This window comes from Tenrec ecaudatus, chromosome 1, assembly GCF_050624435.1.
Source record: "Tenrec ecaudatus isolate mTenEca1 chromosome 1, mTenEca1.hap1, whole genome shotgun sequence".
NCBI lineage: Eukaryota > Metazoa > Chordata > Mammalia > Afrosoricida > Tenrecidae > Tenrec > Tenrec ecaudatus.
In genome coordinates, this window is record NC_134530.1 from 106,066,874 (window position 1) to 106,084,639 (window position 17,766).

General features: G+C 42.8%; 1 protein-coding gene across 2 annotated transcripts in view; it reads left to right on the plus strand.

The window, feature by feature from the left end:
- Nucleotides 1-17,318, plus strand: part of ST6GALNAC3 (ST6 N-acetylgalactosaminide alpha-2,6-sialyltransferase 3) — a 697,085-nt gene extending 679,767 nt beyond the window's left edge. Inside the window, exons 4-5 of one of the 2 annotated variants that reach the window (XM_075557362.1) lie at nucleotides 12,623-12,730; nucleotides 13,720-17,318. In XM_075557362.1, the coding sequence (XP_075413477.1) occupies nucleotides 12,623-12,730; nucleotides 13,720-13,906 (295 nt within the window). In that variant the 3' untranslated portion in view covers nucleotides 13,907-17,318. The remainder of the gene's footprint in view (nucleotides 1-12,622; nucleotides 12,731-13,719) is intronic. The other variant, XM_075557363.1, reaches the window with a different exon arrangement.
- Nucleotides 17,319-17,766: the final 448 nt, after the last annotated feature.

Genomic DNA, 17,766 nt, shown 5'->3' on the forward strand with positions numbered 1-17,766 from the left:
GTATAGGTCTTTAGTATTTTTTGTTAAATATATTCCTAGGTATTTCAGTTTGTTCTTAGCTACTGTGAAGGGTACTTCCTTCTTAATCCCTTCTTCCATAGTCCTGTCCGATATGTATAGAAAACCTACTGACTTCTGTTTATTGATCTTGTATCCTGCCACTCTTCCATATTCCTCTATCACTGTAATTACTCCAGCTGTGGAGCTTTGGGGGTTTTCAATGTACAGGATCATGTCGTCTGGAAATAGCAATAGTTTCACCTCCTCCTCTCCCATTTGGATCCCTTTGATGTCCTTCTGCTGTCTTATGTTTTTAGCCAGAACCTCCAAAACAATATTGAATAGAAGTGGGGACAGGGGACATCCTTGTCTTGTACCCCTTTTCAGTGGGATTGTTTTTGTCTTTTCTCCATTGACTATGATGTTGGTCAGTGGCTTTTCATAGATAGCTTGTATCAGCTTGAGTAACTTACCTTCCAATTCTATCTTCATGAGTGTCTTGATTAGGAATGGGTGTTGGATGTTGTCAAATGTTTTTTATACATCTATGGATATTATCATATGGTCTATCTCCTTTTTCTTCTCGATGTGGTGCATAATATTGATGGATTTTTGGATGTTAAACCATCCCTGCATTCCTGGGATGAATCCTACCTGGTTGTGGTGGCTGATATGTTTTATATACGTTGGTGTTCTATTGGCCAATATTTTGTTAAGGATTTTTGCATTTGTGTTCATTAGGGATATCAGTCTGTAATTCTCTATATCTGTGGGGTCTTTGTCCTGTTTGGGTATCAAAGTAATGCTGGCTTCGTAAAATGAGTTTGGGAGTTTGCCATACTCTTCTATGTTATGTAACACTTTGTGGAGGATTGGTGTTAACTCTTCCCTGAATGTTTGCTAGAATTCTGCTGTGAAGCCATTTGACCCTGAGGCTTTTTTTGTTGGTAGGTTCTTGATGACCCTATTTCTTCTTTCGCTATGGATTTGTTGAGGTTCTTTTTTAAAAAACATTTTATTGGGGACTCATACAACTCTTATCACAATCCATACATACATCAATTGTGTAAAGCGCATCTGTACATTCTTTGCCCTTATCATTTTCAAAGCGTTTGCTCTCCACTTAAGCCCTTTGTTAAGGTTCTTGGTCTCTGTCTGAAATAATCTAGGGAGAGACTGTTTTTCTAAATATTTATCCATGTATTCCAGGTTTCTGAATTCATTAGACTACAGACCTTCATAGTACTTTGTGATTATCCTTTTAATATCATTGGGGTCTGTTATTGCCCCTGTTTCATCCCTCATCCTGGCTATTGATGTTTGCTCCTTTCTATCCTTGGTAAGCTTTGCCAGAAGACTGTCAATTTTGTTAATTCTTTCATAGAACCAGCTTTTAGCTGCATTTATCTTTTACATTGTTCTCTTGTCTTCCCACTGGCTTAACTCTTCCCTGATTTTTATTATTTCGTTTCTCTTGCTATTGGAGGGGGTGTTGTTCTTCTGACTCCGTTCTAGTTGTTGGAGGTTTTGTGTTAACATATCTGTCATACGCCTCTCTTCCTTTTTCATAGATGCATTTTAATGATATTAAGTTACCTCTGATAACTGCCTTTGCAGTGCCCCATAAGTTTTGATGTGTTGTGTGCTCATTCTCATTAGTTTCTAGACACTTTCTTATATCCTAATAATCTAATCTGGGCCTGTACCCATACATGTTGCAGGAGATCGTTGTTCATCCTCCAATTGGTTGTCCTTGCTTTTCTGGAAATCCTCTTATTAATCTCCAGATTTATGGCATGGTGATCTGAGAAAGATGTCTGGATAATATCTATGTGTTTGAATTTACTCAGGTTGAATTTGTGTCCCAGCATGTGATCTATTCTTGAAAAAGATCCATGTGGACTTGAGAAGAATGTGAAATCTTTTCATTTTGATGGAAAGCTCTATAAATATCTATCAGGCCCTGTTCCCTAATTACATTGTTTAGCATTCTGGCCTCTTTGCTGAGCTTCTTCCCCAGTGATCTATCTTTCTCTGATAGCGGAGTGTTAAAGTCACCTACTATGATTGTTGAGTCTGTGATTTCTTTTTTCATATTTGTAATAGTTTGATGAAATTCGCTGCACCATTATTAGGAGCATAAATATTCAATATGCTTCTTGGTTTACTGAACTTTTGAGCATTATGTAGTGTTCCTCTTTGTCTCCTTTTATGCTTTGGATCTTGAGGTCCATTTTGTTGGAGATTAAGATAGCCACCCCTCTCTTTTTTGAGTTACAATTTGATTGGTAAACTTTCTGCCAACCCTTTATTCTTACCATATTCTTGTCTGTACACTTAAGATGTGTCTCTTGCAGGCAACAGATTGATGGATTATGTTTTCTGAGCCAGTCCTCAAGCCTTTTTCTTTTAATGTATGATGAATTGAGTCCATTGGAATACGCTGCAGCAGGCTCAGAGCCTGGAGTGGCCCAATGCTGGAATTGCCGCAGTGCACCGGGGAGGGCAAAGCCGCTCCGGCAAGAGTGCAAAGCTTTGTCACTCGCACTCCCAATAGGCAGGGGCACCCACTGTTATGCCCGGCATTGTCAGCGCTAGAAGGGGCGCCCGCGGTAGGCAGATTTAGCGTGCCATGCCGAGCCGTGGACACAGGACTCCCGCAGTCCCGCAGGCCAGCCTGAAATGACTCCGGCGGCAGAAACGCAATGCCGGGGATAGAAGCAGGATGGGTTTTGGCTGCAGGCCATGCCAGTTGGAAGTGCGCAGCGCAGGTTACCGGGCTGGGAGTGAATCGGAACCTAAGCTGACGGGGGTGGTTAGCCGGGAAAATGGGGTGGCGGGGAGAGGTCTAGGCAGCAATGGGGGTGGATGGTCCCCCGTGGGTGTTGCTCAGGCAGTCCCCTGTAGCCTGCAGATCAGTTACCTGGGCCTTGTATGAATGGAGGGGTGGACTCAGGCCCACAGGTAGATCGCTGCCACCTGTGGAGAGGGGAAGGTGGGAAAGGGAAGCTTCTCTCCTAGTGGGGTCCCACAGGTGGGCAGCTGCTGTAGGGGTTCCACCACCGCTCAGGTGTCTCAGCAGAGCAGGCAAGCAACTCTGGGCACAGGGTCCCAGTCTGGGGATGGAGTGGGGCTGTAGGTAGTCGAGCTGCAATGGCGGCAGTCTAGTGACCCGAGATGTCCCACGAATAGGGTCCTGGATCACGGAGGCCTCAGCTGAGGACAAAGGCGTGGGGGTGGGGGTGGGGTGCTGTCCGGGGGGATATTTCACTCATCAGACTCCTACCACTCGGCTACCTGGGCACCAAACCCTCCTTGTTCAAAAGAGCTCTCAGAGTATGCGGTCCCCCCGTCCGCCATCTTCCCAGAAGGAGGCTATAATCTTAATGGAGACCCATTGCCAGGTCTGCTTCTCATAGAGCCACTGGGTGGGTTCGATCCTCCAACCTCTCAGTGGCTGAGGACTTCACTGTTTGTGCCACCAGGGCTCTGTAGGAGTGCCTGCAGTGCCCTCTTTGTTTCTGAGGCGCTACTAGGTGGATTTCGTGCTTGGTTTAGAGTTCATTGAGTTCAGCATTTCCCGACCTGACAAGTGATTCTGAAGGTGCAGATACTTAAAGCGGCAGCACTACCTGTTTCCACATCCGTGAACTACAAAACAAACACGCAGTCGGTTACACTTGCCGTTTTAAACAGAACCGTTTGCGAGCCTCCAGGTGTGCACTGAGGAAGGCTGCTTGGTGGTACAGGGATATTAGATGAATCTGCTCGAAGCGCATGAGCCTGGTTTCGAACACAAATAAGCATGACTAGGTGCATCCTATATCATCATGCATTTTAATTGTTTTCATTCGTAGCCATATATTGTTTATACTTGTTCCCGATTCTGAATTAATGAGGAACTTAATGAGGAAGACAAACATAATTCTACCAATTTACCTCAAGATACTTTTTCCAGATCCATAAATTTCTTTTATCTTAAAAAAAACAACAGTACAGAACATCAAGAGCTCCAATATTTCAAAACATGATGTACAAAAACTAAATAAGCCATAAGCCAGTGTTACCTACCCATCGTGTCTCTAGCCAAGAGTCTAACATGTAAATAAGGCCCGATGGTGCTCGGAGTGCCATTCCGCATGCAGGGGCAGATCGGAGTTATTTGCAGTCTGAGAATGTTCAGTCCAATTAAACAGGCATCCCCTACTTCACAATGTTTCCCTCTCCTCCTTTTCTTCCTGGTCACGAAGCAAACAAACAAAACAAACTTGTTAGCAATTCGGGGCAACCCCATGTGGTGTAGAGTCAAACTGCTCCCTAGCATTCCCTTGCTTTGGGAAGCAGATTACCAGGCCTTTTTCCCACAGCCCCACTAGGTGGGTTTGATGGAGCCTTGGTGGTGTAGTGGTTATCTGTTGGGCTGTGATCCACGTGGTCGACAGTTCAAACCATCAGCAGCTCCTCACAGAAAGTCTGGGCTTTCTCCTCCTGTCAACAGCTGCAGTCTCAGGATCCCACGGGGGCCCCTATGAGTCAGCATCATCTCCAGTTTTCCATGAGCTTTCTGAAGCCCCCTCACACTATTTTCCAGACAGTTCTTTCTGGGATGAGTGAGGAAAGGTGGAATGATGAGTCCTCTGCATGGCATAAATGGTTCATACGCTGGACTGCTAATCACATGTTGATGGATCGATCGAGTGGACCCAGACACACTTCAGAAGAGAGGCCTGAGGATCTAATTCTGAACGATCAGTTGCTGAAAAATATATAGGACACAGCTCCATTCTTCCTTGGATCACTGTGAACCCGAGTGGATTCAAGAAGAGCTGGTAGGTGGTTGATAGCTCCAGTCAAGCTTGATCTCTAAGAATAGAAACTGGGGCTGGGGTCAGTGAAACATTTCAGGAAGAGAAAAATCTGAACAGGAAGAGGAAAAGACATAGATCGAAATGCACACAGTGTATTTAAAAGGCAAGATGGCTAGTGGGGCGGCCTAACATGAAAAGAATCCCTGGAAGATACTGTAGGAACGTAGGTTTCTGCGGCTGGGGCTTGAGGGGTACCCATCCATATTGAATGGATAAGGAAGACTGTCTGCTTTAATGAAGTGGACTATGGATGCCTCCATCATCCCTCCCTGCCATTCCTGTGATTCGATCTTTCATTTCAGAAAGTGAATGAAATCCCAGAAATCAACATTTCCAATTGAAGGGGCTTTAAAACTCAGGGGGTAAGAACAAAATAACCTTTTAATTTCTGAGATGAACGAACAAAGTAATTTTTGTGAGTGGTATCTTCTGTTCCTACAGCAGTCATAAATCATACCTTTGGGAACTGTGCCATTTTACTTTTAAATGTACATTTTGAAAAGAACACAGTGGTTTCGTATTATGTTCCTTTTGTACAATTTCATTGCATTCATCACTAGTCAGAGGGTCCTGTTGATTCTGTGGCAGGAAAGCTATTTATCATATTCACCGCCCAAGTGCCTACTGATTAGAGCAGGCCTTTCGAATCAGCTGGTTGGGAGGAGCACAGTCCTCCTCTAAGATACACTGGCTTCTCCACTTCCCGGGGGGCCATTCCTCATTATTTGGAAGGCCTGGATTCTTTTCACCCAGTGCACTGTCTTTAAGAATTGCCATGCACAGGACGATGTTTGCATTCATTTGAAAAGTTTATGTCCATCTGTGAATGATTCCAGCCGGGACTGAGAATTCTGCTGACTGCTTTGCAGAAAGTGGGTGCCGCCTAAAAATCTGCTGATCGATCGTACAAATATCCAGTGTTAATATGACTCCAGAGCATTTCCATAGTTCCCGACTACCAAATGATGTACAAAAATATATGACTCGAGGACAGCTGCAATTGTTTGCACACGTTGAGTGCTGCTTCCACAATATTAGATTGTGCTGGCCCACAATCTTAGATTGAATCCCGAGGTGCTACTGAGAACCATCAGCTGTTTCCCTTGCCTCATCTCTTGGTTTAAATGTATTCTTTCATTATCCATGTGCTTCCCAATAAAATGAGGGGGGAGAGAATTTTTAATTGAATAATCTGTATTCTGTCAGGTATTCCTTCTCCCGAGGATGGGATCTGGAAATGCCTTTTGATATTTTTATTTATTTTGCCAGTGTGGTATATTGATGAGAGAACTGAAGTCCAATAGTGTAAAAACGAGATGTGAAATATTGATTAATTATTTTTTTCATTACCTTCTTACTCTTGAGTGTGGCAGATTTCAAAAGCTGCTGCCAATATTATGCTCTCCAATAAACCTCCATTATTGGAAGCTCTTGCTACCTTTGGGCTTTGATAAATGATTAGTATGCTTTCAGGGGTTGGCTTTGAGGGCCTCGGGCCTGGCTTGCATCACTTCATGACGGCACGAATAAGCATAATGGAATTCAAGAAGCAACATCTGAGCCAAAGGCCTCTCGGGGATTCATTCCATAACGAGAGGCTCCTGGAGTCCTGGTCCATGCTCCCACCTGAGCGTTGTCCCAGATACATTGCAGACTCCCCAGGTCAGGCCAGGCCCTTGCGCTTTGGGACTAGAACAAATGCATTTGCCAACTCCCAGGGTTGCCTTAAGATGAGATAACGGTTCACTCTTGGCCAATCCTGCCTGATGTCCGGTGGACATGACATGAAGGAAGAGAGAAGGAAGGACGTTGCTCGGCTGGATGAAGAAAGCCTTTAGGGCCTTGAGGACCTGGAGTGGGGACAGTCGGTTAGGAGAAGCTGGTATTCCTGGGTCCGGCAGCCTCTAGGCTCAGAACCCGCATAAACCAGGAGTGACCATCATTGAGCCAAGAAAGCCATTGAGCTTTTAGGATCCACATGGATTTGGAAGAAAGGGGAATGTGGTGAGATGTGGAAGAGAATTCCTCAGAAGTCAAGAAAGAACACGTCTGGGCTCAAGAAGGAGCCAGGATGAATATACGTGTCACCAAAAATGCATCTGTGAATATTCTACTAGGAAACAAGAGACTGCATTCAGAAGTAACACAGTTGCCTACACAAGTACTGAGTATTTCCTCGTAAGCTCTTTAATTACTCCCATGCATAATTCTACTCATCTATTCCCCACAAGAATTCCATAAGGTTTAGCTAATTATTATTTCCATTTTACAAATCAAGAAATCAAAACCTAGAACTGTTAAGGCCACCAACCCAATGAATAATAGTGAAATTCTTTAAAAGTTCCTTAGCATTTCCTAGGTTTTCGAGTAGAATAAGAATATAATATGTGCCTTACTCGACAGCAAACATTTCAGGGGAGTTTTACTGAGCAAACACCTATTTGGGGCAGAGCGCTTACTGAGTGCAATCTCACCTCTGTGTGCGGTGCTGGATTTGCCTTTAACTAGCTTTGCAGCCTCAGCTTTTAGGCTTCCCTTTCTTCATCTGCAAAAAACATGAATTACTAATCAGTGGAACTTCATGGAATTGCTGTGAAAACTCAGTGAGTTAATGCAGGTGAAGGACTGTGGGTGGCACTGTGGGTTAAACGTTGGGTTTCTAACTGCAAGGTCAATAATTCAATCCCACCAGCTACTCTGAGGGAGAACGAGGAGGCTGTGAGGTCCCATAAAGTCATATAGCCTCAGACACTCTTTATGGGGATCCTATGAGTCAGAATTCAATTGATGGCAATGGGTATTGATGGCTATGTCACACCTGTAGGGAGGGTTCAATCCTGGAGGAACATCGCATCCAACAGAGTCTTTTGTCTCCATATTGTGCCCATGGGTCTTAGATTATTGGAGTAAATTGCTTTCTGCCAAACACATGGAGAACCAGTGGCCACAGTGGAGCACACTTTTCCTTGGAAACACTTCACTTCCTCAGGGCCCCTCAGTAATTTTCCTCCAGGTTCTCCCACCAAGCAGGGTCTCTGTGTAGGAGTTGGCCCTTAACCCACATCAGTCACTAAGGAGGATATCATGTTACCAGTTTCACGCAGAAAAATGCAAAGTGGAGAGCACCAGTCAAAATGCTGGTGTGTGCTCCGGGTGACCCGGCCTTCAAAAGAAGCCCAGATTATGGTTCATCTTGTTATTTCTTCCACGCGAGCACAGAGTGTGCCGAATAACACTAGATAATCCAAGATTCCTTTGACAGGGATGGGAAATTGCCACACTTTCTGATGCACTTACAATGCTGGAGAAAAACATCAAAGAATACGGACTATACTTTGAATGGATGAATGGATAGTACATATTTACCATGTGAAACCAGAGCAGTGGGAATGCCAAATGACCTATACACACGTCTAGGCTCATGGAAATAAGTGGTTAGAGGAACAGGGAGACACTGAACCTCTCCTGAACACGGTGAGCCGCGAGACCCACCCTTCCTCCTCTATCCTGTTCATGATCTGCTGAATCACTGCCCTCCCAGGAGCCTGTGAAACTTGTCATGTGTGCGTGCGCATTTCCCACAGCCACTGTCAGATTATTGGAAGGGACAGGGTTACATGAGTCAGGTCAGATGAATGAAGTGTGTTTGTTGGTTTTAAATACTTATGCTTCTAGAGGTGAGTCTCTCCAACGCGAAGTGTGGAAAGGGTATGGTGGTATTTCTTTCTATAGGCCTAAAGCCTACTCGGGATAAACCTCAAGGACCTTGCTCAGTAGAGATGTGGTTAGGAGTTGAGTTTAGTTGTGGATAATTTCTCTTCTTTACATTAACTTTGATTTTTGAACCCCTGAATGTCCTATATAATACTAGGGGTCAGAACCACGGAACAACCAAGAATACTACCCAACAGACCACTCCTTTTTGTCTGCTGTCATCGACCTGTACTGATGTTCTCCTTATGCATGATTCTCCTTCTTTGCTCCCTTTTCTTATTCATCTTTCCCAACCATTCTCAGCTACGTACAACTTGATTGTTTCAGCTATATTTTTTCCTCATGCTTCTGTAACATGATTCCTCACATGGACTATTTACATCATAATTTCCTGAAGCTGCTCAATAAAATGCAGGTTCTTGGGCTTCACCCAGAGCTACTAATCAGAGTTATTCTTCTAACTGCCATCAATCAAGTCTGGCTCATAGCAACCGTTTGGGAAACAGTGGAACTGCCTCTCTGCATTTCTGAAGCTTTAACATCCTTGTGGGAGCAGCAAGCCTCAGGTTTCTCCCTTGGAGTAGCTGGTGTTGATGATCTAGTATCAGACTGCGGACTGTAGGGTTTCCTATATGGTGCCTGTCACCCCCTGAACTCCTTCGTGGGCTATTCTTGGGCACATTAAAGTTGGAGACGCACTGCTCTAAAAGCAACTTACAAGTTTTACAGTTCTTGGCATATCAGTTATAGTCATAAAATTTAGTTACATATAATTCACATTCATGTACTCTAAACATATGTTTGACAGGCCTACATATCTATTCTGCCTCGATATGAATGCCTATCTAGAACAATGATTCTCCAGTGAGAGTGATTTTGTCGTCAGGGGATATCTGACAATGCTTGGAAACATACTCGGTTGTCACAACTGGGGTTGGGCAGTTACTATTAGCATGTAGTGATCTCTAGGTCAGAAATGCTGCTAAACATGTTACAAGGCACAGGACACAGCCTCCACTCCCTCTGGAAAAGAATGATCTGGTCCAAAGTATCAGTGGTGTCAAGCTTAAGAAGTCCTGATTCGGGGAAAGTGCCCTGTAGGGTGTAAGTTGCTTGGGTTTAGAATGAACAAAAGATGCTCAATAAGTCATGGAGACTCCTGCAAATAGTAAATAAAATCAATGTCATCTAAGTTTTCTTTTGAAGAGTAAATATATCCATTTAAAAGCTCCTCCCCTGAAATCATCGAGAAGGCAAGTGTCACTTAGTGGAAGGGCCTAGCTTGCCGAACAATATGAGAAAAATGCTTCACGATGGATGTGTTTCCACGTGAAGAGACACTGAGAGTGTACGCTCAGAATCGGGGATGCGGGCCAATGAAGGATGCTGACAGCCAAAAATATTGATATTCATGAAAATAAGGATAGTTTGACAGACATTGAATCCCCGTGGCTTATGATGGCCTGTAGACATCAAGAACAGAGGTAAACATCAAGGGTAAAGGTAGCTTATATTTTATTGGTAATAAAGGAAACGAAAGATCATATTTTAAATTATATGCCTTCAAGCATGTGCTACATCAAGGTGTTGACAGCATCATTTTTTTTCCGAGAGATGAGCAAGTGAATTTAAGTAGTTTCCACATTGTAAGTATTTTGATTACCAAGGAGCAGTGGGATGCAAAGCTTGGCCAGTGGAAACAAATGATTGATAGCTTCCTCTAACACTCTTGCCTGTATTTTCCCTGCACGGCTCATTATTCTGCCGCATTAATTTAAGCTTCCTTATTGAACTGAATTAGAGATTTAGATTCTCTTATCATCCCCATGGGAACGTTGATTGTTTATTTGTGGATGACAATAATTGTTTTTATCGATCCCCAAATATGGAAGGTATAAAACGTGTGATGGCTGGCACCCAGCTGGTACGCAGTTAGTGCCGGGTACATGAGTGACAAATTGAAGGACAACAGTTGATCCCAGAGGAGACCCTTTAGATTTTTTAAGACATTCAAAAGTTATCATTAGATCTCTCCAAGCTGAGAAGCATATACAATTTCACATCTATCAGTCCATCTCTTTTTGTAGTTGTTCTTATTGCGGCTGAAAAGAACTGCTTGGGTCTAATTGATACTTCCTTAGCTTCAGTCTGCCCACCCAGCACATGGGAGAGCTCAGAAATGATGTAATTACAAGAATTCTCAAAGCCAGTGATATCCAGGCCAGTGAAGCTCTCTTGGAGCTCCAAATCACCAAGGCATTCATTCAGAAGAATTTCTGGGTCAACTCAGCCATTTCACCGATTCTATTGCAGTATGGACTTTAACTCTTGAGTATTTTAAAAGAGACCACTTTGCCAGCCCGAGCCAACATACACTATGGGCAGGAAACCTCATGTGATTTCCCATCCTAAATATATCAGAGGCACCAGGGAAAGAAGCTGCAACTGTCTAATTAAGTGCTGTGTGTAAGACAGGGCACTTGAGCAATATGAGCCTCCCCAGTCTGAATTATGGGCAACACAGTTCACTTGAAGAGCTTTTGGGCTAATTGGCATGTGTCTGTCTTCCCAGACACAAGATAAATCAGGATAGGCCTAAAGGATTCAGATATCAGAAATGTGCTGAAATGTCCCTAGTAGTTATGGTGGTCAGTGACTGAGTGTGGGTTTATAGGAGAAGAGCTGACCACGTTCTAGTATGCCAAGGAATCTAGGTGGAGGCTAGACATTTTTATCTTTTTAACTCTTTTAAACCAATGTTGCCTGCACAGTTGCCAAACAATTTGGGATGGTCACAGTGCCAGTATGGGAAGCCTTTCGGAGAGATCGGCAATCTATTTTAGATGGCATGGATCACCTTGGCTCACAGAAAATAGATTCAGCTTTTCATTGAATAATTCCCAGAACTATTGGGACCTGGGAAAGGCCTCCAGTCTGTGGTGCCGAGACATCGATACCCTCTCATTGCTGCTCTTCCCTGCCGCTCCTTGACTATACCAATCGCACCTCCACATTTATGCTTTGCCCTCACTATTTTCTCTTCCTGAAACACTATGCCCTCATGTGATGCACCTGACTTCTTTCCCCTATTCTTCCCCCCAGACCATTGCTCACTTCATCCAAATCAGCCTCTCTGATGAGCGTTAATAACACAGCCACCTCCCAACCTGATCCGGGAGTCTGCATGAAGTCAGAGACTTGGTCTCTTTTGATAACTACCGGATGGCACAGCCGTTGTGTGCAGTTGGAAACCACCAGCTGCTCCTCAGGAAGCGATGAGGCTTTCTACTCCCATAAAGAATTACACTCTCAGAAACCCACAGGCCGCAGTTCTACCCTCTCCTGCAGGGTCCATATGAGTTGAAATCAACTGGTTGGCAGTGAGGTGGTTTTGTTTGTTTGTTTGTTTGATATCCCAGCCATCTAAAACTATGATGATATCGTAGGTGTTCAATTAAAAATTACTGAAGAGATGAGTAACAAGCTTTGCAAAGGAAAAATCTTGGATCATGAAAATTAGTTAGGGAAAACTCAGAGGCTTTCAAAAGCCAAGTAATTCGCATACACGGCATCCAGTTTATTTTAGGGGTCTAACAGGTCTTAGGGAAGTTGATAGGTCCAGGTAAGCAAGATGATGCCATTATCATTTATGCCCATTAAGCCTCTCAACATCTTTTAGAAATCTGTCCTCTGCTACGCAGACTAATTTGTGTCTTATGAAAAATCAAATTATTTTTCACCTGAAGGGAACAGGATTAGTTGACGTCTGATATTTGCCATATGGTTTCTCTTCCACGCAACACAGCTTCAAGGCTTAAGGTAACAAGAGTGACTCATACCAATAAATTATTCAGAGATAACTCAAAGTAAGCGTGTGTCTTAGACAGATTGTCAAGTTGCTTCATGCCTTTTATCCTGATAACAAGTGCTATGTTTTCGATAAAATGGTGCTCATTTCTGACCACACTATCTTGTTGTTCTCTCTATGCTGTCTGTGTTGTTCTGTTTTGATTGTTTGTTTGTGTCCCCTCCTCCCACAGAGTCCAGTCTGGCTCTTATCTCAGCACCGGGTGGTTTACTTTCATTCTGGCCATGGACGCCTGTTACGGCATCCACGTCTACGGCATGATAAACGAGACCTACTGCAAGTAAGATCACAGGAAATTATTTTTATGCATCTCCAATTCTGAGATCTTGTCAAAATATCACAATTCATTTTAATGCCATATATCTGAGAAACAGATGAAGCAACAATTATTTCCTGGTGTTCTTCGTCAACCTGACATTTTATTGTTAGTGCATCAAGTTGTGACTTTTAGGGATGATAAAAAGAAAAATATTTCCCACCGTCTAATGTCAAATGTCACAAGGAACATTTTTTCCCTGAATCAGTGACATATCAGGGACTTGCGGCTTGAAAAAGGCAGAGCAAGTGTAGTGGTTATTTAACTTGCAAACAAGATTGTCGTTGCCGCTCTTTTAATGGTTTGATGGATGACTATCTACTCAGTGTTTACATTTGCTCAGGAAGGACCCCGCGTCCAGAAGCCTCAGAGAAATGACAGTGCAGCCAGAGTTCCTGCCAGCTCGTTATTGCAGAAGGGTGTGCTTAGCCACAGTCCACCCTCATGGGTAGGATGGTTTTTAATTAGGTAATGAAGCAAGTCTTCAATCGTTCACCAAAATAATGGAATCTATTTCTGCACCAAAAATTACAATCTAATTCAGACAGCATTTTAATCATTTAGTCAAAATTCAGCCAGTCTTCAAACCACAGTTAACTGTTTCTACCTCAACAGCTTACTCTGAAAAATCCGTTTTCTCCAGCTCTGATGAATCATCAGGCTATCCGGAGTTTTCTTCCATTATATGCCACTTCCTTCTTCAAAGGAGAGCTGTATGTTGGAATATAATTGATATGATATATAAATTTTATTTGATCTCTTAAAGCACCGAGGAGCTAGTACATCTTCCTAAAAGCTTTCATGCATTAATAGCTTTTAACTGAGTTCATGGACAAGACTCACGTATGGTTTTTAAGTAAATGCATTTACTGGGCGCATAATGGATTCTTGTAAATGTATACTCATTCTTCATCTCCACCATTTCCTTCTTGTTCTTTTCTCTTGTTTTCTAGGGCAGAAGGATACAGAAAAGTTCCCTACCATTATTATGAACAAGGAAGAGATGAGTGTGATGAATATTTTCTTCATGAACATGCACCCTATGGGGGTCATAGGTTTATCACTGAAAAGAAAGTATTTGCTAAATGGGCCAAGAAACACAGGATAATATTTACACATCCAAACTGGACGATATCTTGATGATGTTGCTTTTTAAGTCATGCCACCCAATTTGATGGGATAATAGTACTGCAACTGTGATGCTGATGAGGTTGATGATAATGAGGAGGAGGAGGAGGAGAAGGGCAACAACACTGATGATCAAGTTCCTGTACTTTCTCAGACATGGACAGTTACTTTGCCAGTCACTTGATTTTGGATTCTGTGGAAGGTGGTTGTGTTCATTACATTTTTGTGAAGGTTCCACACTACATTCTGCACTTTATAATTTAACTGGAATTACAATGAAGGCCAGTGACATTGCAGCTGTGACCTAAGAAATGGGATGATGATCCTTCAAGATGGCCGCCCAGAATTCTTGAACTGTGTGAGTAACTTCCAAAAACCACGGAAGTCGGCCACATGAAGCAGGGATATTACTCCATAGTCTCTTGAACCCGAATGGCTCCAGAACTTTGAACAATGGTTGATTGTCATACACTGCTCAAGATATGGTTTCCGGGTACAATGATCTTACTCCACTTATTAGTTAGCCTGACAGAAGGGACAGTATCTCTTCGTGGCATACCATCTTCATACAGCTAACGCCCCAGTCCCAACACCGAGTTAACAGGGAAGATACTGTGGATATCCTCTCCATCAGAATCACTTGACTATCTCAGACACTTAACTCAAAATGGGCCAATTCATGAAGCTTGATGAATTTCCAATCTCCAATCTAGCCACTCCATTCTTACTATTCCAAATAATGTAACTAAACATGTTATTAGAATGATCTATATTACTATCTAGATACTTTGGATTGAGTTCTAAATATGTCATAAAACTATTTAATACACAAGATAGTAACCTCAACACTGTAATAATATGTACTGTGAAATCATTCCTAAAACACAACCAAAAGGGTTTAATAACCCTGCTTCAACATGTAACAGCACAAAATTTTGTGCTTTTTAGAATCATGAAACCAAGAAAGTTAAACATATTTTTACATCAATTTATATACTATCATAATTCATAATGTATATTTGTATATTCAAATATCTATTTTATAAATCCAAGATGTGTCTCTCCATACATAATATTGTCTTTGCCAAGTGCCAAGATGGAGAGGAGACTCTTCGTTGTATGAAATCTGACCAGAGCTTCTGCCTTCCAGGGGTTTATTTTCCCCACAGCGTAACAGTTGTTAACCAGAACAATAATATGAACGACCTTAATGTCCATGTGCCCTGCCATTTAAGGACCTTTCACCTATGCTACCCCATGTGAGACCCATGACCATTGCCTTGGCATTTGGACATTTCTTTAAAAGATGCTCTGCAATTTGTTCATTGCTATATATTCCATATTGCTCCCCTTATTAATATTTGTATAGAATAGCATTTAGGTAGACTAATAACCAACTGATTTCAATGCCATAAGCAATGACTTTGCAAGAAGTGCCACGGAGATCGTCTTGGCCATAGACAAGGACTTTGGGAACTGCTCAAGGGGGAGGATGGGGAGGCAGAGACAATGGCAGGAAATGCAAGCAGAGACAACGTACATTCCTATCCCAGGTTTGAGGCAACTCTCGTCTCCACTTACTCATTGCTCAGTAAGTCCTAGAGGATCGATTTGCTGAGAGCATAGTTGAGAGGCCAAAAAATATCCGGGCAGAATGGTTGGAGCACCACAAGCCAGGTTTAATTCCCTGATGCTTGCAGAATGATGTAGAGGCTGGGAGTGGTGAGTCATTTACCTCAGAGGCCTTTTGCAGTTCCTTGAACGTGCTAAGTCCCATGATTCGTTATTATTAAATTCTACCATCTTGGATGGATGCGTGTTCCGTGCTGACTTCTGCCAGGTCGCTACCCTAGTCCTCATCCACAAAATCTCCCGGGCGCCTGGTCCCTGATTGGAGGAAGCTATTCTTTTGTTGTTGCCTTTTAATTCTAGGAATGTTAGTTTTTTGTTGTTGGTTTTTTTGTTTGTTTGTTTCAGCTAATGATGAATAGAAATGTTCACTGAAAGAAAAATAAACAGATACAAATGTTAAAACTGTAGAACTGTAGTACAGACCTTTATTTTCTCCCCAATGGAACAGAGAAATTCCACTTTCAAATTAAAGAGTGTCCTGGGTAGAATGCCTGGGGCCATGAGATAACGGAATGTATTTTGTTCTCTAGTAAATGGCAGGCCAGTTCTACTTATTTTCGTGGAAACCTGGGAACCCCTTCTTACTTTCCTCCGACTTCAGTGTGGCTGTCTTGGACGAGGAGCCTTTCGTGAGGCCTGGGGCTGGAAGTGGGTGTCAGTCAGTAGCCCTTCTTCCATAGCACAAGGGGCGGGGGGAGGCTGATATAGACACTGGCTCTACACCTGCGTCTCCGGTTCCCGTGGGCTGAGTGGTGGCCTTGTAGCCTTGTATTCTAACCCAAGGTGGCCCCGTGTTTGCCGAGTAGGGCTGCCCCACAGGGTTTGCAAGTCTGTGACCATTGGGGAAGCCGATCACCAGGTTCCCCTCCTCCCCTCCTTTCTATCCTCGTTTCAACTCAACTTGGGCTGCTTCATTTTTATTTTTGTTTCCTTTTGATGCTTCTGAAAGGAAGAAACAACAACAAAAAATCCTCCTCCCTCTCAAATTTGAGACTTGTGGGGTTGATTTCCAGTACAGCCAGCAATTTGGTAGCCTCTCATAATTTACTGTTCCTGATGCCCTCTGCTTTCCCTTTCGATTCTTTACTCTCAGCTTCCTAAAGCTAGTGGAAATGCAAAGCCTGGTTTCTCCCCTGTTAAGAAGAAATTTCCCATCTAAGCTGTGTGGATAGAGAAAAGCACAGGGAAGGAGCAATTCAAGAAGAGCAGGCTCTGTCATGCAAAATGCTGGCTCATTGTCAGGCTCCGGTTCACTGCAAAGGGACTTCATTCAGCATCTACTTATTGGAAAATTTAAGGACCCTCACTCATCACTGATAGATATGTATCCAGGAAGTTAATTACCATTTGGAAAAAATAAAAATACTTCACTATCATCCAAGGCTTTAGGCAAATGTACTCAATGGTCCCACTTTGCTGAAATCAGCATTAAAGCATGCAAGCTAAAACTACCAGAGTAAACATGATGTTTAATTCTGCAGAATCCCATAAAAAGCAAGGACATGTAAAAGGTTTCATAGAATGATATATAAACCACTTCTGAGTTAGCCCCCTGATAAGTAGTAGTGATTTATATTGTTATGATATTAATGTGAAGAAGAAACCTTTTAGACTATGATTTTATGTTGCTATGGAATCTGTTAAAGAAAAACAAATTAGGGGGAGGGGTGATTATGTGCTCAGTGACACTGTGTGTGTGTGTGTGTTCATATTTACCTATGGAGACATGTATATAATTCTATTTCCACAGAAAAGCCCTCTCATAGAGCTCATTTGCATCTCAATAAAAAGAAAGAAAGAAAGAGTTCAAAACTGTGCTTTAAGTCTTCTGTGATTTGAGAAAGAGTACATAAAATCGTCTCCAGGAGAATAAAGCTAGTGCCGCCGGTGAATCTAGAACTGAGAACACAATCAGATGCCACAGTTATCACCAATCAGACTTGTAAGTACAGCAACCTGTGCAGTGGGCTCTGCCCATTACAGCACTGCTGAAGTCACCGTGAAAACACCCATCAAGCTTCATTCACGCTGGAAAAATGGAGTGTTGCTTCTCCCCCATTCTAATCAGCCTGTCTTTAGCAAAAGCAAGATACGGTTTGCATGATTTGTATTCTATGGCTAGAGAACTGGGACCATTGTGGGAGTCTAAAAATTGCCTATGGAGATTTCTCTTTGAGGATTTGGTATGAATCAGCTAATGTGGGGGGAAGATCTGAGTTGGGAACTGAGATTCTCTCTGC